General features: G+C 40.5%; 2 protein-coding genes across 2 annotated transcripts in view; both read left to right on the forward strand.

Moving 5' to 3' along the window:
• Positions 1-12,650, forward strand: part of LOC115010714 (acid-sensing ion channel 1-like) — a 40,144-nt gene extending 27,494 nt beyond the window's left edge. The window contains 8 exon segments of the mRNA XM_029435453.1: positions 7,341-7,491; positions 7,916-8,043; positions 8,232-8,382; positions 8,477-8,533; positions 8,679-8,832; positions 9,248-9,339; positions 9,432-9,511; positions 9,864-12,650. Of these exon segments, the coding sequence (XP_029291313.1) occupies positions 7,341-7,491; positions 7,916-8,043; positions 8,232-8,382; positions 8,477-8,533; positions 8,679-8,832; positions 9,248-9,339; positions 9,432-9,511; positions 9,864-9,989 (939 nt within the window). The 3' untranslated portion in view covers positions 9,990-12,650.
• Positions 12,651-14,069: 1,419 nt separating this feature from the next.
• LOC115010717 (glycerol-3-phosphate dehydrogenase [NAD(+)], cytoplasmic) lies at positions 14,070-19,603 on the forward strand. Its single transcript, XM_029435456.1, has 8 exons — positions 14,070-14,198; positions 15,599-15,776; positions 16,059-16,199; positions 16,526-16,664; positions 17,125-17,237; positions 17,926-18,162; positions 18,302-18,408; positions 18,499-19,603. Exons 1-8 carry the CDS (start codon positions 14,155-14,157, stop codon positions 18,593-18,595), a joined length of 1,056 nt encoding a protein of 351 aa, XP_029291316.1. The 5' UTR covers positions 14,070-14,154; the 3' UTR covers positions 18,596-19,603.
• The last annotated feature ends 810 nt before the right edge of the window (positions 19,604-20,413 follow it).

The raw sequence follows: 20,413 nt of genomic DNA on the forward strand, positions 1-20,413 counted from the left end.
AAAAAGAATTCTTGCACAGCCCACACGTTGCACTTGACGCTTGAGGTTTAATCCCAGTTAACCCTGCTGTCTTCTACTTAAAGCGCCCTCAGCTGTGGTAAGACCTCTGTCCCTCTGACTGGGCCGGGGGCTGTTTATCCGTCGATGTTTACTCAACTGTGCCTGACAAGAGGGCGGTGCGCACTAGAGTTATAGGGAAGCTACTGTATGTAGCTGCTGCTGCTGTAATGGCCTCTCTGCGGAGCGTGGGTTCTGCATACGACTGGCACAAGCAGGCAGGCAGGAGATTTGTAGGCGACAGTGATGATTGAGACATGCAGAGGAGGTTTTAACATCCCATATGGATCTGCGCATCAAGGTTTGGCACAAGGGACAGAGAGAGACAGGAAGAGGAGGGGGTGATGATGCTGTCATTAATATTACATGTCACAATTTGCAAGCTCTTTTAAACTGAGCTATTTAATTGTATATAATTACATCGTTAAAAACGAACAGTACAACTGCATCACATAACTGGCTGATCGTGAATGTCTTCACCCCTCCAAAGAAGCCATTTACCATCTCACGCTCCTCCACTACTCGCACTTGGGGGAGAATAAGAGGGAGGCTGCTAACCTTCAAGGGCCTCTATAGAAAATTGAATAGCTCTGAATGAATGCGAAGTGACAATTCTGAGACATTTATATCCCCCATCCAAATTCACAAGACCATTCCCATTATTCCCCAAGAGGCTCCTGCACTGCAGGGATGTGAAAGTGTCATTTTTCAGTAGTTATTTTTTAAACAAAAATTAGTTTTCTCTCTCTTCATTTCGGTGAAGAGCAGGTGGGAGGATTCACAGGGAACTTTCCCTCAGGGCGTTATTTCCTCTCAAAGCGTTGTGCCACTGCAAGTCCATTCACCGTGGAGACCAGGGATTGCATTAAACCAACAATTAGTTGTCCTGAGAGACGGATAGCTGCCCCGGAGACTCTGCTGCCTCCTCTTGATCAACTATCGTGTTGTGAATCTTCTCTGTTTTCCTCAGGAAGGGTCTCTCTTTACTCCTCTGCGGATTTGGATCTCAAGTGTGCCACATGCATCTAAATAATAAAAAGCGTTGATGCCACTTTATAGTATTCTTTACATTATATTCACTGCTGATTAATTCCGCCTAGTATTTTCTGGGTTTATTCATTAATCATTTTGGCTATAAAATGCCAAACATAGTGAAAGCTGCTCATTGCACGTCGGGAAACAGAAAAAATTCACATTTTAAGAGCCTGAAACTGGAAATGTTAAAACGTATCTTCAACATTTAGTTGATTATCAATTAATTTTCTGAGTATCGACTGATTTATCGACTTGGCTGATTGTTTACAGGTTATAAACTGTAACTAATGACTTTGTTAAAGGTTAATTTACTAATCACTTCTAACCGTGTGATGTAAATGCACTGCAGTGATCACCTCTAATCTCTCTTCTAACTACTTTATGTCACTTTATTGGCCAGACAACGTGTGGTGTGGAAGTGGAAGACACCTACACAGTGGATTTACTCAAGTACTGTACTAAAATACAATTTTCAGGTACTTGTATTTCCATTTTTTGCTACTTTATACTTCTACTCCATTACATTTCAGAGCGCAATATTTAAACTTTTTACTCCACTGCATTTATTTAAAGAATAAAGTTACTGCTTACTTTTTACATTAAGATTGTACATTAAAAAAACATATGATCAGTGTATACATTACAATGCATTGTTAGAGATTAAACCAGTGTTTCCTAATCTTTTTGTCTAGTTTGGGGCTCCTTGTTACGTTTCAGATGTATATAAAATGTATATAGTAATGTAATACATACCTGTAACAATATATCAGTCACATGGGCCATTTTTCTGCACAATGAGTATTTCTACTTGTGTTTGAGTTTACTTGTATTTAAAGGTGCCCCTGAGCAAAGTACTTAACCCTGAGCTGCTCCAGGGAGACTGTGCCTGTAGTTAGTTCACTGTAAGTCGCTCTGGATAAGAGCGTCTGCTAAATGACATGTAATGTAATGTAAAAGTACATTTTGCAGTTAATACTTCTGTACTTAAATAGGATTGTGATATATAGGTAGGTAGGTAGGTAGGTAGGTAGGTAGGTAGGTAGGTGGATAGATGGATAGATAGATAGGTTAAATTCACTCTGTCATGCTGGGATAGTGCTGAGGTCAGCACAGTCTTGATTTTTAGATGGAGGCAGTTCTCTGAGGCATATATAACTTAAGTGAATACACACTTCCATTTTTCTTCATATGATATGCTCCCCGCTCTCCTGAGGTGCCCCTTGCCCGGCGTTATGATGCTATCGTCTCTGAAGGTGATATGTACTGAGAGCCCGGACAGTGTCTGAGAATAGAATGAGCGAGGAGGAGGAGGAGGAGGACTGTCTCTACTGGCCTGTGAAATATTCATCAAATAAAGCAGGGGCGGGTGGGGAAGTGCGGCAGGAGATGGAGAGGAGTCCACAGGGAGAAAGAACATCATAGTTCAGGAGACACAAGGGAGGGATGCAGGACAGGGAGGAAGGAAGGACATGTAGGAGGCAAATAAATATTTCCATTGTGTGGGAGCAGGTGGTGGAAATCTCAAATATGATAGATTAAAACAAAAGCCCCTCACAACGGGGGAGGAGGTTTTTCTTATGATATTTCATCTAAAAGCAGGTAAAATAAGATGAAGACCGATGACAGTTTCATAGAAAATATTGAATCCTGACATTTAAACTGATTTCTGACTCTTTTTCCTAAAGCACTGCAGACGTTTAGCAAACAGCTCATGTCCCCTGTCTTCTGCTCTATTAGGTGATCATAACCCGGCCCAGCTCATCCAACAGTCTGGACCAAGAAGGTGGACCACGATGAGTCCAAAAGTGCAATTTTTAAAATATAGATATGAGTTCAAAAGTCACATGTAGAGTTTCACTCTGGAGCTACAAGTACAAAGATGGCAGATATGTATGCAGCTGTTATCTCTCATGTGTTTTTGTTAGTAGGCGTTTGGTGTTCTCCTTCTAATTAAGAGAAAGAGTTTCTGCATGAAGCCTTTTAGTGATCCATACTCCCCGAGGAGCCCTGCGGTTCGCTTCTACCTATTCTTGTTTGCCTTTTGTCTTGACTTCTTTATTTTTGACAACCCATGACTCAGGGCGTCGTTATTACTCGCACACAAACTCCACTGTGCCTCTGGCTCTCAACACCCGCTACCTATAGTTTTGTTTTCTGTTTGGAGTTGCTCTTTGTTCCACCCAGGGCTGTGTATTATTGTGGTGAGTCAGCTATTCAATCAGATGCAAACAAAGGAGACGTTGATTTGTCTCTGATGCTTTTATGCCTTGAAATATTTTTAGCGTTGTGCTGCAAACATCAGTGATCTAAACTGTAATTAATCAGCCGTGAGTCCACGCCGGCTTTGTCGGCTTGTGGCTTCGCTGATTTCCTTTTTTGGTTTTAACACACACAGCAGGTTATCTGAATAATCATGCATCGCTCCTCTACTTTGGTCCACACTCGTATATCTCAACAACTGTTGGATGGATTGCCATGAAATTCCAGACAGGCATTCACGGCTCCCAGACGGCGTATCCCACCGCCTATAGTGATCCTCTGACTAGCGCCATCATGAGGCTCAGAATTCTGGTTTTAAATTAAAGACCTCTATCCGATTGATTGAGCATGAAATGTTCAATGATTTCTTTGACACGTTTTACATGTAACAAGAGATAAATGAACAATTAACAGAGACACAACTTGGGAAATGTATGTTTTGCCATCATCAGGCCAAAGTTTTCATTTGTCCAATACCGACACAAATATTTGCAAAAGTAAATATCTACGCTAGCATGCTGACATTTCTCTTCTCAAAAGTACAGAGCTGCTGGCATGGCCGTATGCTCTTTGTCTTATTAATATTAATTCATTTTCATAAAGTTTTGTCATGTGTGAAGGCGCACAGTACACTTTTTCAAGGTCAACTGAAACCCTTTGCAGATTAATAGTCCTAAATTACACAAACTGCACAGTTTTTGTGTTTAGTACTGGTCATCGTGGGCTGCCGTCTGATAGCTGTTGCATTTAAATAGCATTTTCCCAGTGATAGCTGTTTAAGCGTACGGCATAATAACAGTAAAAGTGTTGGCACTTAACGGCGATGGCTTTGAAGTCTTTGAAAACATTCCCATAAAACAACAGAGCACTAATGGATTGAGTTAACCCTGCTGAGGCATCTTTTAGCAACTCACAGATTGCAAGACTTCACTAAATGGATGGGAAAGTGCATGAATTTGTGATTTTAGAGATTCTTTCAAATTCTGATGTGGCTCTAAAAACAGATATGTATAATTATGTGCATAATAATTAATTACAGCTCTGTTGAGTGCTTTTCAATCCATGGGAAATTGTGTGTGAGTGACGGCTTTATTGATCCCAGACCTCTGGAGATTATAGCCTGTGTATAGCCTTGCAGTAAGTAATGTATAAAATCCTGTGGAGAAAAAAAAAAGGATTGATTCAACGTTTTAAAGTTTTAAAAGCGTACACATGTCACAATTAACAAGTAAACTGGTTAGACGTCAGATTTCCTCTTTGCCGTATCTCGTGTTGTTCCTCATGTTCCATATGATTCCTGCTGCAGAAAAGCTTTTTCATACATGCACAATCATTTATTTATCCCTCATAACAAGAAGAACAAGCAGCTGCAGTATGCATGCTGTGCAGAGTTAGTGCATTATATATGTTTGATGCTTTCATTCTTACCACCTCTGTCACATCCCGTCTTCAACAAGAGGGAGAGAACAAGTGTTTCCCGACATCACCTCGCTTCTGTGTATCGATCAAGATGTCGGTGAACATCATGCTCCCGTCATACACATTGATTTTACATTTATGTAACGATGGATTTATTTATGAAGTACAGTGAGGGCAGCCGCGGTATGATGCAACACATTTACGCTTTCAATTGTTGGAGAAAGAGCAAGAGCCTCTCTGGCAGCTGGGCTCGTTCTTACAGATGTTTAACGAGCCGGCAGGGTTCACAGATCAATAAGTGGGAATGAATGTGCTGTGCAGGCCACCTGCAGCAGGTGGATGAAAGAAGATAAGCAAGGAAAGAATGGATAGAGCAGATAGTAGGAATGGCAATATCGCTTTGGCCCAGACTGAAATATCTCAACAACAACAAAAATGGATGGCCATGACATTTTGTACCGACATCTATGGTCCGCAGAAGATGAATCGTAATGACTTTGGTGATCCTATTGGGCTTTTCATCTCGCAGCAGCATCAGATCAACATTTGGATTTGTCTAACACTTAAAGGGACAATTCAACCCCAATATCAAAAATACATATTTCTCCTCTTACCTGTAGTGCTATTTATTAATCTAGATTGTTTTGCTGTGAGTTGCCGAATGTTGGAGATATCGGACGTCTGTCTTCTCTTAAATGTAATGGAACTAGATGGACTCTCGATGGACTCTAGATGGATTGTGGTGCTTAAAACGCCAAAAGAAATACATTTAAAAATCTCAACAGCAATGACTTTTTCCAAAAGGTTACTCAAGATAATCCACACACCTTGTCGTGAAAAGTTTCATGTAGGAACTATTTTACCAAACAACACCCGCTACCCGTATCACAGCGCAGAAGGAAGCGTGCATCTACTCATGGACGACAAGCTCGTGACCAAATAGTCTCAGCTGTACTTTGTTTGTTGACTAATTAGCAAATGTTACCGTGCTAAACTGTGATGATGAATATCACAACTAAACATCAGTACGTTAGCATTGCGAGGATTTTAGCCTGCTGATGTCGGCGTTTAGCTAAAGCACCACTGGGCCTAAGCGGTTGGGTTATGAATATTTATGAAATAAATATAACGACACTCGATTGGCAGAGTGAGAAGCGTACGTCATCAGAAGAGATAGCGTAGTTGTGATTTTTCTGTAATTAGTTGGTTACCAGCGCACATTGTCACACAGTCTCTCATGGAGGGAATTCATAGTGAGGCAATTATCGTTGCCTAGCAAATGAAAAAAGAGAGCTTGAGAGAGAAGTTCAAACCTACTCTCACCACCCCACAGCTGGCTAATCACGGTGTGAAGTGGGTGTGAATGTTTTGATTGTCGGTTTCTGAAAGTTACAGGAATGGTCGGACTGATTCTGACATTGGAACGGGGAACGGGGGGGGGGGGGTAAACTGGTGCCTCGGGGTACAGTCTCACTGAGCGGCTAGCTGTAGACGGGAAGTCTTGCTCACGTGAAACAAACATTCCCTCTCAAAGAAACACTCTGACAAACACCTGCAGGTTTGTCAGTACGAGTCTAAATGTGTGAACACGTATGGTTTGTGGCTTGCCGAGTATTTTATTTGCCTTTCTTCGCGGTGCTGACTGTTGTTTTTCCCCCCACTCAGATTGATGCGTTGCTTCTACAACAGCAGTCTCTCGCTGACTTTACATGATAGATGGCTGAACTGTTGAAATAGCCGTTAGCAGGACCCAAACTCTTTCTCAACAATTACTTGGTTGGTTTGTTTTTTCTAATCATAGATATGTCATTCTGTGCCATAACGCTGAACAATAGCCTGCCCCGAGCGATGGCAACTAAACTCTCCCTCTTTCTCTCGCCCTCTCTCTCTTTCTGTCTCTTTCGCTTTACGTCCCTGCTCTCCGTTGCTCCCTGCTCTCCCACTCTCTCCCTTATTCTCCCTGCATTGGTTATATGACTCACACAACACTAAATGCTCTAATGTAAGATTAACTCTTCACCAGAGAACTCAATATGCATCAGTCTGTTTATTATTGTGCACTGTTTTAATGGCATTTTAAACATGTCATGTGGGCTTTTGCTGATATCTCACACAGCTTTCAATCTAACATCGGCGTCTTGGCTTTCCTTAAAGAATTAAGGCCACATTCTTCCTGGCTGGGATGCATGGTCTCCATGGTAACATCAGGTCCATTATAAAGTGCCATAAAGAGCATGCAAGGGAATGTGAATAGACGGTCTCCATCACCTCACTGGGTCGATTGTGTAACTCACAAGCCTCACAGGAAGACCTCCTTTTTCCCTCTTCTCGCTTTTTCATTCTTTCGGTTCCACTCTCCTTCTCTCACCTCTTTCTCTTACTGTCACACATCGTCCTTTTCTCTCACACTATCTCTGTCGTACACACACATGTTCACACACACGCACACACACTCACACGCACACATATCAGAACTAGAGTCAAACACTGACACCCAGTGGAAAAGTTTTGTTAGGAAACATTTGCAGTTGTTCAGAGCTAATAAAGAATCTCTCTCATGTGTCTCTCAGGTCTTCACTCGCTACGGGAAGTGTTACACCTTCAACGCCGGCGGCGATGGACGCCCGCCTCTAGTCACAACTAAGGGAGGTATGGGTAATGGACTCGAGCTCATGCTGGACATTCAGCAGGATGAATACCTGCCTATCTGGGGAGAAACAGGTGAGGGGGGGGGGGCTGATTATCTGTCACAGTTTGTGTGAACATGTTTATACCTCACAGTGTGAAACTCAGCAGTGGTGGATGAAGTATTCAGATCCTTTACTTAAGTAAAAGTAGTAATACCACACGGTGGAAATACTCCATTACAAGCAAAAGTCCTGCAAACCGTAGGAAGTGTATGACAAATCGTAATCTGTAAAGCTGTCAGACAAATGAAGTGAGTAAAAATGACAATATTTGCCTCTGAGATGTTTAAAGTATAAAGTTATACACACGTACAGTACAAGTACCTCAAATGTGTACTTGAGTACGGCGAGTGAATGTACTTAATGTACGAGACAGAGCTCTACTTACGGTCTGGCTTCATCAGTGAAACACTTCTTCGACGCGTTGCTCTGACTCAACTTTGTTTGACTTCCTGCAGATGAGACTTCATTTGAAGCTGGGGTCAAAGTTCAGATCCACAGTCAGAACGAGCCGTCCTTTATCGACCAGCTCGGGTTTGGAGTGGCGCCCGGGTTTCAGACGTTTGTTTCCTGTCAGGAACAGAGGGTACAAACTGTTGCACTTAAATGATCTTTATACATTTAACGTCTTCATAGGTTTGTCCAACCTGGGGTTTACAAAGGAATTATAGCCACAGCTAATAAAATATGATCATAAGTGATCATACATTGCATAGATTTGTCTTTGATGCACTTATAAGTGTGTATAAGTGACATGATGTGTGTTTGTTGCAGCTGATATATCTCCCGCCCCCCTGGGGAGACTGTAAGGTGTCAGCCATGGATTCGGACTTCTTTGACAGTTACAGCATCACAGCCTGTCGCATCGACTGTGAAACCAGATACCTGGTGGACAACTGCAACTGTCGCATGGTGCACATGCCTGGTAGGAAACTGCTTAATGATGTCGTAAGTGACGATTACTGTAGGCACAAAGAAAGAACATTTACAGAGATGAGTGTATGTTTCTCTGGCTGCAGGCGATGCCCCCTACTGCACCCCGGAGCTGTACAAAGAATGTGCTGACCCAGCTCTCGGTAAGGAAAAGGCTTTGTCCACGCCTGATGTGAATCTTTAAGGAACAGATTGCGATACACACACATCATCCCGTGACGTCTTAAAGTCACAGCCGCATCGAGCTGTTCAAAAGGTCAAACTGAGCTCTGCTTTTCTTCTCTGCAGACTTCCTGGTGGAGAGGGACAATGACTTCTGTGTGTGTGAGACGCCCTGCAACATGACCAGATACAGCAAAGAGCTGTCCTTCGTCAAGATCCCCAGCAAGGCCTCCGCTAAATATCTGGCAAAGAAATACAACAAATCAGAGCAGTATATTAAGTAAGATTCAACCCTCGATGCTCTTCAGTATTTACTTTATATATACATAAATATATTTTGTTTTATACACATTTTAAATGGGCTAATTCTTTACTTTAAGTCCCGTCTATTTAGCATTTATAAGCAGTGTATAAACATGTAATAAATGGTTTCACTAGAATGTCGTTTATAAGCAGATACAAGGATAATTTGGTCAATAAGTATATAACAATATATTTTATTATACTTTACTATATATATATATATATATATATACAGCAGCCTCACAGCCCACAGGAGGTGTTAGAGATGTACATGACTAAACATATATATCTGCGTACAGCTACATTATATTGTGTTATTAACCGATAACCTGAAGTAAAGTGTTGCCTAACATGGAATATTAATCTCTTGACTTGCTTGCTTTTCTCCACAGAGAGAATATTATGGTTTTAGACATATTTTTTGAGGCTCTCAACTATGAAACTATTGAACAGAAGAAAGCTTATGAAGTGGCTGGACTTTTAGGTACATTAGTTGCATTATATATTGTGGACGGATTATCTTTCTGTCTTCATGGTCGACGATGTTTTTCATCATCTTGCATCTTATTATTGCAGGTGACATCGGCGGTCAGATGGGACTTTTTATCGGAGCAAGTATACTCACCATCCTGGAGATATTTGACTACCTTTATGAGGTGAGGCTTTTCAGGAAGGTGATTAGATAGAAGAAGAATCCTGCATAATGTTGGCAGTTCAACCTCAGCTCCTACAATAAGGCTATAATAAACTGTGTAGCCAAAATACAGACCTTTAAGTACAAACATGTCTGCTTTGAAATGTTTGATCTCACTGCTATTACAGCATAAAATCATGAATTCTATGATGTCAGGCTTTAGAGCCATGTTCTCATGTTTGCAGGACTAATACATGCCATTGATATGCGTCAGTATCAGAAACCAACAATGCATCATCTCTTTTCCTACAATCCTTGTTGAGCCACAAATGGCAGGTTTTCATGGTGTCCTACTCTGTTTTTAAACCTTTCAGGTGATAAAGTACAAGTTGTGTCGCTGCTCCGATAAGAAGCACAAGCACAACAACAACAACAACAACGACCAGGGGACGGTCCTGAGCTTAGACGACGTCAAGTGTCACGTCAGTAACTTTCACTAGGCGTCCGCAGCTGCGAGGACGGAGCCGCTGCACCCTCTCGTCTCTGAGCCGTTTCACAGACTTTGTTTGGTGCAGTTTTCCAGACTGCAGGAGCAAACAGAGGAAAGCGTCTTAACTGGGCCTGGTGAAGGTTTGCGAAGTGGGGAATAAAGCATGTGGCTGAAGTGAAGTGAAGTCAGCGCGACGGCAGAAACCAGAGATCAAACATGTTGTGATGAATTCCAGAATAAGTGCATACTCATCTGTAAACAGCTTCTCAAGACATAGTAACAGATACAGTTAATGGGGGCATGAACTGAGCTCATATGTGTTCAGTAAATCATTAGAAATCCAGCTGTGTGGCAGTGTCTTTCATCTGTCAATAGGAAGGATCTTTGTGAAATAAGGTTTATTTTAAGGTCTTTGCATGTCAGTGCTGCTCATTCTTTTCACTTTTGTCCTTTAAAGTTTGCCTTCATCACTCTTTTGTTCTTTACTTTCCATTTTTATATTCATGGCACCTCATTTTATGACCGACGTCTTCCCTTGTTAAGATCTGAGCATTTTGCCAATGTACTGTACTACCTCATCTTGCAGGGTGACAGCGCCCTTAAGAACTTACAAGCAAAGCAAATTACTAATAGAAAAGGTTGTTTCCATGTATAGAAATGAGCAGAACAGCTTGAAACAAATGAATCTGGCTTTATAGCGTAACATACGCTGAGCAGCAGTCAAAGGTGTTTTTAACAGAAGACATTTTGACATGTCACAGCAGGAAAATCAAAGGTGTAAATATTGAAATGAATGATGGCTGAATTATATTTGGCTGCTTCAGTTTCAAGGTCCTGTCATTGTGCGTGCCAACTTGCTTTCACACTGCGATGTCTTACAGAACAGCCATTATTCATAGTGTTTGTAATAACACTTGTTGTTTTCCTGCTATGACAAGTCCAAATGTCTGCTGTGAAAGAGGTCACACTTAAGGGACAAGTGCAGTGTAGTGTAGTGCAGCAGTATCTAAGTTTGCTATCATTAGCCTCCATAAACTACTGGTCATACCAGACAAAGTAAATCTGTAGCAGCAAAATCACTGCGTGTACTCGACTGAATTGATTTTTGGGACACATGCTTATTTGCTTTCTGGCAGAGTTTTAGACGTGAGAGTCTTACCACTCTCGTGCGAGTCACTGGTTGGCTTAGTTTATCACAATGGGTGGAAACGGTTAGCCTGGTTGCTTCAAATCATAACTAAATTTGCCTACAGCACCTCTAAAGCTCACAAATTAACACGTTATATCTCATTTCTTTACAAAACAAAGTGTAAAAACAAAAGAAATGACATTTTACAAATGATAAACAACTCAGTAAAACCACAATGTGTCATTTTAACCCTTTTAATTTAATTTATTTGCCTTTGGAGACCCTGTTTCCAGGCTTAATGCTAAACTGGCATTGCCAATCATCTCATCTAACGCTTCACCAGAAAGCACAGTCGCATATTTCCCAAGATGTTTAACTTTTGCTTTAAAACATTTTAGTAAATGAGCTAAAACAAGGATTTTAACATGCATAAGAGATGGGTGAATAGACAGCAACACAACCATATTATGAACAAATATTTAAAAAGCTCTTCTCCATGTGGTGCTACATACTGAAAGATGTGCTTTCAAATTCCCTTTCAATGACAATCACTGTAAAAAAAAATATGAAGGTGAATTACAAAACATACATTGATTTAAGGAAGTGTTGTACATTTGTCACATTTAAGGGAATTTACCTTCAGTGTGTGTTAACATGGCAAAATATAAACATGTTGAATGTGACATCTTCTAGGGCTCTAAATTGCATGTAGCATTGTACAGTAGGCGTCTTAAATGAACAAGTTAATCTGCAGCTTGTGTCATCATCTGTCTGTGTGTCTGTTTAATATTGTGTGTGTGTGTGTGTGTGTGTAGGGAGTGTGTGAGGGAGTGTGCGTGCGTGTGAACAATGTTGCCTGAAGTATTCGCCAAATTTAGAAGCTGATAATGGAACATTTGGAAATGCTGCCCTGTATTGAAACCACTGTATCTGTTCTCAATCGGGCTGTAAACATGTCGGTGCATGTTTAATATCGTCTCCATTCTGACTCTGTTTACAAAAATCTAATAATATTCTATTGCCGTTAATCGACTTGCACTCATTCCCATTGAGCTCAATGTTCTTCTTAGCAGGAAATGGGATCTGTATAGCTGTGTAGTGTTATTATCAAACACAATCATACCATCAACTGTAATGTACATACTGGATAATAATCTCATCGTGTAGTCTGATCTGTGTAATATTGTACTTGTGTTGATTTGATATAGACGAGCTGTGTGTCTCTTTTTCTGTACATATGATTGTATTTGGTTTACTTATCAACAATATATTTATCAAATATTAAAGTATGAGGCTTTTTGTTTGTATTGCTACAGTAACCGCTGCTTCTTCTGTATTCATCAGAAAGTGAACATTAACAGCTGCATGAGGTCATGCATCTCGATACGAGTCCTCCGGCCGCCAAGCTTTCAGGTTTCTTTTGTTTTGCCCCCTTTCATTTTGAGATATGAAATAATATTTTTAGTCTGGTGATGTATAAATATACTTGAAGCAGTTGATATATTAAAGATTAAATGCTAACTTTATGTTACTTTTATTCACTTTAAGGTGTTCCGTGTCATTTATATTAGAAATGTCTTATTTTCAGTGGATATTATTTTCTGTACAGATCTCCACTTGTTTACCTTTTTTCAGCCAAGCGTTGTGGCTCTGGGGATGTCCGTCATTACACCACTTCCAACAATCTTTGGAACAAAAGCCACAAAGTTTTATTCATGCTCACCTCAGGATGAATTGTAATAACTCTGGTGATACTTTTTTTTTTATTCAGCACTATCATCAGGTCAAAATCTCAATTTTTACAATTCAAATAACTTAAAATCTGAAGACATTCCCAGATGGCACAGTGACTGTGGCCTTATTAGAATGCAAGTTTAATCAAATATTTGACTTTATGACGCTATAATGTAAGTGTAGGATATATAATCATGACATCTCTGGCTGCAAACTCCAGTTTTCAATAAAGTAAGCTGGATTTTGCTCGTGCAAACCAGACTGCTGAATCTGAAGTGTTGTTCCTTCCTACTTGTCTATTAGTTCCATCTCTTATGCAACAAGTTCCCCTTTTGTTTGAGTCCTCCAGACCAAAAACATGTTTCCCACAGTGAACTCTTGTGACTTTTAATGTGCTAGTTATATTTTGCACAGTAAAAGTTCAACACAAGCTACATCCTTGTTGTGTACTGTGGAGAAGGCCATGAGAAGACATGTAGTAGAAAGGTGCGTAAGACATTATGCTAAGTTAAAGTAGCAATACCATACAATAGAAATACTCTATGTAGTGAAGTACAAAAGTACAGTATATATCCTGAAATGTAGAGGAATAGAAGTATAACAGTACAAAAGAAAAAGGGAACTACTTCAGTTAAGTACATCAAAATGATACTGAAGTAAAGTACTTTCCACCACAGGGTGTAACTTTATGTGTCAGTGGTGGAAGAACTCAGATATTTCACTCAAGTAAAGAAAGTAATAACACAGTATAGAAATACTTTGTTAAAAAACTAAGTAAAAGTCCTGAATTAAAAGTGTTACTTTAAAGTAAAAGTACAAACGTATTAGTACTGAGAGTACCAAAAGTAAAATGACTCATTATGCAGAATGTCCCATTTCAGAATATTATTATTGGATTATATTTATTGATGAATTAATTTAAATGTGCAAAGTCAAATAAATTCAGTGCAGTAAAAGGCTCAACAGTTGTATTGTAGTAGTAGAAAATGGAAATACTCAAGTTAAGTACCACCACTGTGTCTGGTTTATGATATTACTGTGTGCGCACACCCAGTTATCAGCATCATAAATCAGAGGTGTTGATGTGAGTGCAGTATTCAGTCGGGGACTTTTGCCCGCTTTACTTTGAGCCCACTGACCTGTAGTCAGCTGGATGAATGAGTGACCGGACTTGGCTCTGGTGTTAAAGGGCGGTGCAGTGTCACCCCTCGCGCAGGGCCAATAAGATGCCGCGCGCTGTGTTGCATAACCACACTGCAGGTCCACAGTCTGACTCGCTTCAAACAACCATTCATCGCTTTACTTCATCACAATGGCAGCTCCGAAGAAAGTCTGCCTCATTGGCTCTGGAAACTGGCAAGTTCATTGTGTTAACGTCGGTTATGTGTTGAACTGTAAAAGGTTTAAAAACGGCTAACTTTGTGTGTTGCAGGTTGTTAACCCGGTTGCTAGCCAACTTAGCATCACTAGGCAACCAGTCCGCTAACACTAACTAGTAGTTAGCCTCATTCCCCAGTGTAACGTTATATATGTTTGACTTTAAACCATTAACTACAATATAACATGTAGTTAGCTTAAACAAAAGCTAACTAGCTTTGGCTAGAATGCTAAGAAATCCGCTGAGTGTACAGAAAACTGGCCACATGTCAGTCACGACTGCTGTTCATGTTCGCCATAACAGAAATAACGTTAACGTGACATGTTAGCTTACTCTCCTTAGCACCGCCGCACTAATAATATGCTAATGTTATGTTAAGAAAGCATGTTTCAAGTTTAATAAGCTCATTGATCTGTGTTGTTTTTTATGCCGAATTAATGAGTTATAACCGAATTATTAGAAGAATGCCTCAAAATCATGTTAAACACTGAAGTAACATTACTGTTGAGTAAACGAACATACAATCAGCAGAGTTCTGAATGGAGGTGCTGTGTCTGCCACATAAACACGTATTAGATCACTAAACAAAAGATATATGGTCATGTTGTTTTACAGCCATCATATAATCATCCATCTACACTGTGCATGTCTTTACGTTGTTGCCAACACAATGGGTGGTTATCTTTGGGGAACAACAAACCTCATTCACATGGACTTGTAATTTAGAGTTACCTCAAAATCACAGAGTGAGAAAACTTCATTTATAGCCATGAATACATCTTCAAGTCATCCAGTAAATTCGGCATAAAGCTTTACTTTATTAACATATCAAACATGTTTATTTAAGTTGTTAAAACCTCTGTTTTTATCCAGTGTTTGGTCAGGGTTGTAGCTATTGTCCTTAATACACTAAATGTTGCTTTATGTGTTGCTCTTATGCTGAATTGATGTGTTGGCCCCCAATTATTAGATTAATGCCTTTATATGTTTAGCTACTTTGTAACATAACTGTTGAGTAAACAAACATAAAATTAGCAAAGTTCTTAAAATAGTTTTCTGCAGTGTTATAGGGTATCAAGGGCAGACAGGCACATATTTCAGCTTATCTTGAGTTTAGCCTGCAAGGTCTTTCTGCTGGGGATCATAGAGCTGCAACTTTAAAGTGAACCAGTAGAAAATACACAAGGAGCCGTGATTATTAATGACCTGGAGCTCATGGCCAGCAGTCACATGATATGATGAACTCTGTAGACTCTTGAACATCGAGCTTTAAAGGCAAAATCATGTTACTTATTAACAACGATTTTAAATGCATTGTGAATTTTAACATAATTTCTTATGTAAATGAAACGCTAACATGTAACCAATAACAATACAGGGGTTCTGCCATTGCCAAGATAGTGGGTGCCAATGCTGCTCAGAATCCAAATTTTGACACCACTGTAAAAATGTGGGTGTTTGAGGAGACGGTGAACGGGCGCAAGCTGACTGAAATAATCAACACTGACCATGAAAATGTGAAGTATCTTCCTGGTCACAAGTTGCCAGCTAATGTGGTAAGAAACCATTTAACAGTAATTCAGTGTTGTGCCTGTTGCTTTGCTGTCTGTTTACTGCATGGATGCACTGTAGTCACCAAAATGTTTCTTATTTCGGGTCCTTGAGGAGTGTACAGCCTCCATAAAAGATTACTCGTCTTTTTTTTATAATGTATTTCACCACGATAATATTGGTTTTCTGAATCTGCTCCTAAAGCAGGTTGTTGCACCAGATCTAATGTACAGTATGTTGCATCAAATATCTTACAACATCATCCTCACGCTCCTCTTCCTCCTCAGCTGGCTGTCCCGGACTTAGTGGAGGCGTCCAGTGATGCTGACATTTTGGTGTTTGTGATCCCGCACCAGTTTGTTGCGAAAGTGTGTGACACCATAAAGGGCCAGATAAAGACTGATGCATTGGGGATATCCCTTATCAAGGTTGGACTTTGCTCTTTTTTCACACTTTTGTCTCTGAATTGTGGTGTGATGCTACTTCATGTAGTATGACTATGGTTGCATAATTCTGGGAATATTTAGGGTGGAAACTTTACATCGAAATGAACGGGAATTTCTGGGAGTTAACAGGAATAAAATGGAAATATAGGGGTTATTTGTTTAAGCTGTATTTACCACATTATATGCATCGAACCCTATGTATGACTTTGCGTCCAGGTTAAAGCAGCCGTGAGCCAGGCAGTGTGCAGTGTGGTCTCTGACGCGGCTTAATGGAAACTCACTGCTTGTGTGTGTTTTTGTTCCTGCAGGGCGTAGACGAGGGGCCTGATGGACTTAAACTCATCTCTGATGTGATCCAGGAGAAGCTCGGTATCACCATGAGTGTGCTGATGGGAGCCAACATTGCCAATGAGGTTGCTGATGAGAACTTTTGTGAGACCACCATTGGTTAGTCTGATTTCTGTGTCTTTTACTTCTTGCTCTGACCTATTTTTTGACTGCTTAGCATAGGATTGTTGAATCTTTGTTTAGTTAGAACAAAGCTGATAAAGGTTTAGGTTTTAATCTTGATGCAGGAAGTAGGTTTGTTGTGGTTTGAGTTCTCCAACTTTCTGCCTTGTCAGCATGAGGATGTGTAAATGACAGATTGGGCTGGTTCAGCTTCCTACACGTCTTTGTAGGCGCCACATGACACCAAGCTTAATGGGATTTACTATAAATGTGTGACAGGATTAATATGTGTTGGATCAATGTTGTTTGAGGCCTTGGAGCATTACAGCTGTACTCTAAAAGATGCAAAGTCACTCGTTAAATCTTATTAAAAGTCTACCGATTTTGAAATGGCGGTGGCGAGTCATCTTGGAGAGACTGCAAAAGATAACCAGGTTCTTCTTTTTTGTGCTTGCAGGGTGTAAGAATAAAAACCACGGGGCTCTCCTGAAGGAGCTCATGCAGACCAACAACTTCAGAGTCACTGTGGTGGAGGAGTATGACGTGGTGGAAATCTGTGGAGCCCTGAAGGTGCCCTGTTATGTCTTATATTGAGTCATCTTACTACATTTATATTATGCAACATGGAAAATAGTTTGGTCAAGTGTTGCAGCTCAGTCTTTGTACACTGAGACAAAAAGCTATTTGATTACATGCCATTACAGCAGTCCTGTATTTATTATACACACAGATTATACAAATCACACAAAGGGACGTGAAGTTTTGCTTCTACTGAATAACACATTTGAATAAGAATGTATATTATAGATGGGATTTTTTCCATAATGTCTATGGACCAACTACGAGCTAAAACACATAATAATTGAAACACGCTGTAATAATTGATTGCAAATTATTTTGGTTATTGATCATATTTTAAGCAAAAATCCTGATTCCAGCTTCTCAAACATGACGATTTTATTTTTTCTCTGTTGAATCATTGTAAATGGAATATCTTATGTTCTGGAGGTCAAACCCTGGGAAGTTGTAATTATTTTTTTATCCCTATTTCTTTTACATTACATAGATTAAACAATTCATCGAAAAGGTTTCACCTCAATTAAATCTTGGTATAACCTCTAAAACGCTGAAGGGGATTAAAGCTGTAAATTGTATTAGAAAGTTGAGCCTGGAAGTAATTGAATGCTGTTACTCTCCACAGTATCCAGGTGTGTTTTCAGCTCTTTGCTAACACTTTCCCTCCTCGTCCGTCCTTCAGAACATTGTCGCGGTCGGAGCGGGTTTCTGTGACGGTCTGGGCTTCGGAGACAACACAAAGGCTGCCGTGATCAGGTTGGGTCTGATGGAGATGATTGCCTTCGCCCGTATTTTCTGCACCGCTGGTCCCGTGTCCTCTGCAACCTTCCTGGAGAGCTGCGGCGTGGCTGACCTCATCACAACGTGCTACGGCGGCCGCAACCGCAAAGTAGCCGAAGCTTTTGTGAAGACGGGGAAGGTGAGAGCTTTTTGATTTTGAAATGCATCCAATTTATTTGGGTTTTAAGAGGCGGGGAGATCCAGCAGTTGCCAAAAGCTTCATACTGTGCACAAGGTACAAAGTTCACACATCTGCGTGTTCGTCATGTTGCTTTCAGTCCATCGAGGAGCTGGAGAAAGACATGCTGAACGGTCAGAAGCTGCAGGGACCAGCGACGGCGGCGGAGGTCTATCTCATCCTCAAGCACAAAAATCTAATCGACAAGTAAGTGAAGCTGCAACACGACACACAATCTCACAGGTGGTCAATTCAGCATTATGTTTGCACTCAACGATACCTCCTCCTTCCTCCCAGGTTCCCACTGTTCAATGCCGTGTATCAGATCTGCTATCAGGGCCATCCGGTCACAGAGTTCATAAGCTGTTTGCAGAACCACCCCGAGCACATGTAAACAACAACAAACTGACCAAGTGCCTTCTAAACGGAGAACATTACCCGGTCTCATCTGAGACGGGATGACCAGTCACTCCACAGCTGTCCTGCAACTGAACGGCTCCAGCCAGTGAGGGCAATTCAATGTTCACTTTTTGGAGAGGTTGTATAACATTTGTGCACGTTCAGCTCTAGTTTTACCACTTTGTCCTTAACTCGGTTTCTTTTAAGTGCTTCTTTTTCATTCCCTGACACGTATATGAAACTTGAAGTATCGAAGGGTTTTCTTTCCCCATGTGATGGTCAGATTGCTCTTTTTGCCTGAGATTGTCTCTTTTTTTCCCCCCCAGAGCCAGATAAAATCAGAATGCATGGTGTCACTTTTTCTAAACAGAATTGAAAACACTAATAAAAACAAGTCCAGACTTTACTGGATATTAAAATGGTCATAATTCAATATGATTCGTTTTTTTAAATGTTGACTCCTGTGAGTCGACGCTTTACTGCCATTCACTTAGAAACATGTTCGTACGGCACTACACCATGCATTCAGATTTTGGCAGGGGCATCCACTCAGAGCAAAGACCTACTGACAGCCTTTTGTAGAGGGAACTACGTTATCTAACATCAATGTTGCTGTTCAGTGAATGCCTGTCTATCACCACAAGTTATTTAATTGATAGTTATCTAATTTAATAGATGGAATACCTTGCTTCGTTATGTCTTTGTGTGCTCTAAAGTGTCTTACGTGATATTTCCCGTCTTGTACTGTATATTAACATTCTGTCGATCGCACAGCAGCTGTTTTTAAACATGTAAATGCAAGTGCCTTAGAATGCACAGTTGCTAAGTCTTGGCTATTGTCTTTTTGTTTTTCCTTGTCAAAGCCAAAGACTTAACTTCTTAACGTCCGTCCAGTATTCCATTTGTTATTGTAACCATCCCTGACGCTGTTTTCTGTTACAGCTGTGTGTTGGAAATTATGTTAGCATTTGTCTGTGAATAAACTAATTCTGTCTTCAAATGATCACTGGAATCATTTCTCACACTTTCATTAGAAAGGCAATTAGTGCCTGTTTTAATTACACAGCACCGCAGTGGGAATCTGCGTTGGAATAAATACTGCCAGAATATTCCGTTTTGTGTAAATTACAAATTAAACCTTGAAAAACTAGAGCTGAGGACGAGGATGGAAGATTTGTCCGTGTCACGGGGAGAATAGAAGACACGAATGTGTATGAGCCACCAGGAAGTCATTCAACAGACTAAAGGCCCTGTCACACATCCGTATGGCAGAAACGTATGCTGGTGTATACGAAATACGTTGATATAAATTAAGGGCAAGTCGTGATCGTTTGAAGGACGCAGACGATACGCTGAACACGCCAGACGTACGGCCCTGTCACACCGGTCCGTATGGCAGAAACATGCCGTCCGTATATGAAAAGTAGCTCAAAATTTGTCAGAGTCCAAATACGTCCAACTTTTCCACAGCGGTGTTGTAGCTGACGTATACATAACAATATATACATATCATTTTGAACACTCAAAACATTTTCGCAGACTCAGCGTAACACCGCCTGCTCTTAACAAGTACTACTTATACTTTATATCAACGTACACCAGCGTGTTGCCCATATTTTGTAGACGTCTGATACATGTTGTATTAGTAAGTGATGCGCTATCAATAGGTTCGACATGCGTATCTGTATATGTTCACTTTTCCAATCCGATGAAAAGTTGGACGTATTTGGACTCTGACAGATTGTGAGCTATTTTTCGTATTCGTTTCCGCCATACGGAGATGTGTGACCGGGCCTTTCCCTTTGACTCAACT

The sequence above is a fragment of the Cottoperca gobio genome, chromosome 7 (assembly GCF_900634415.1).
Source record: "Cottoperca gobio chromosome 7, fCotGob3.1, whole genome shotgun sequence".
Lineage (NCBI taxonomy): Eukaryota > Metazoa > Chordata > Actinopteri > Perciformes > Bovichtidae > Cottoperca > Cottoperca gobio.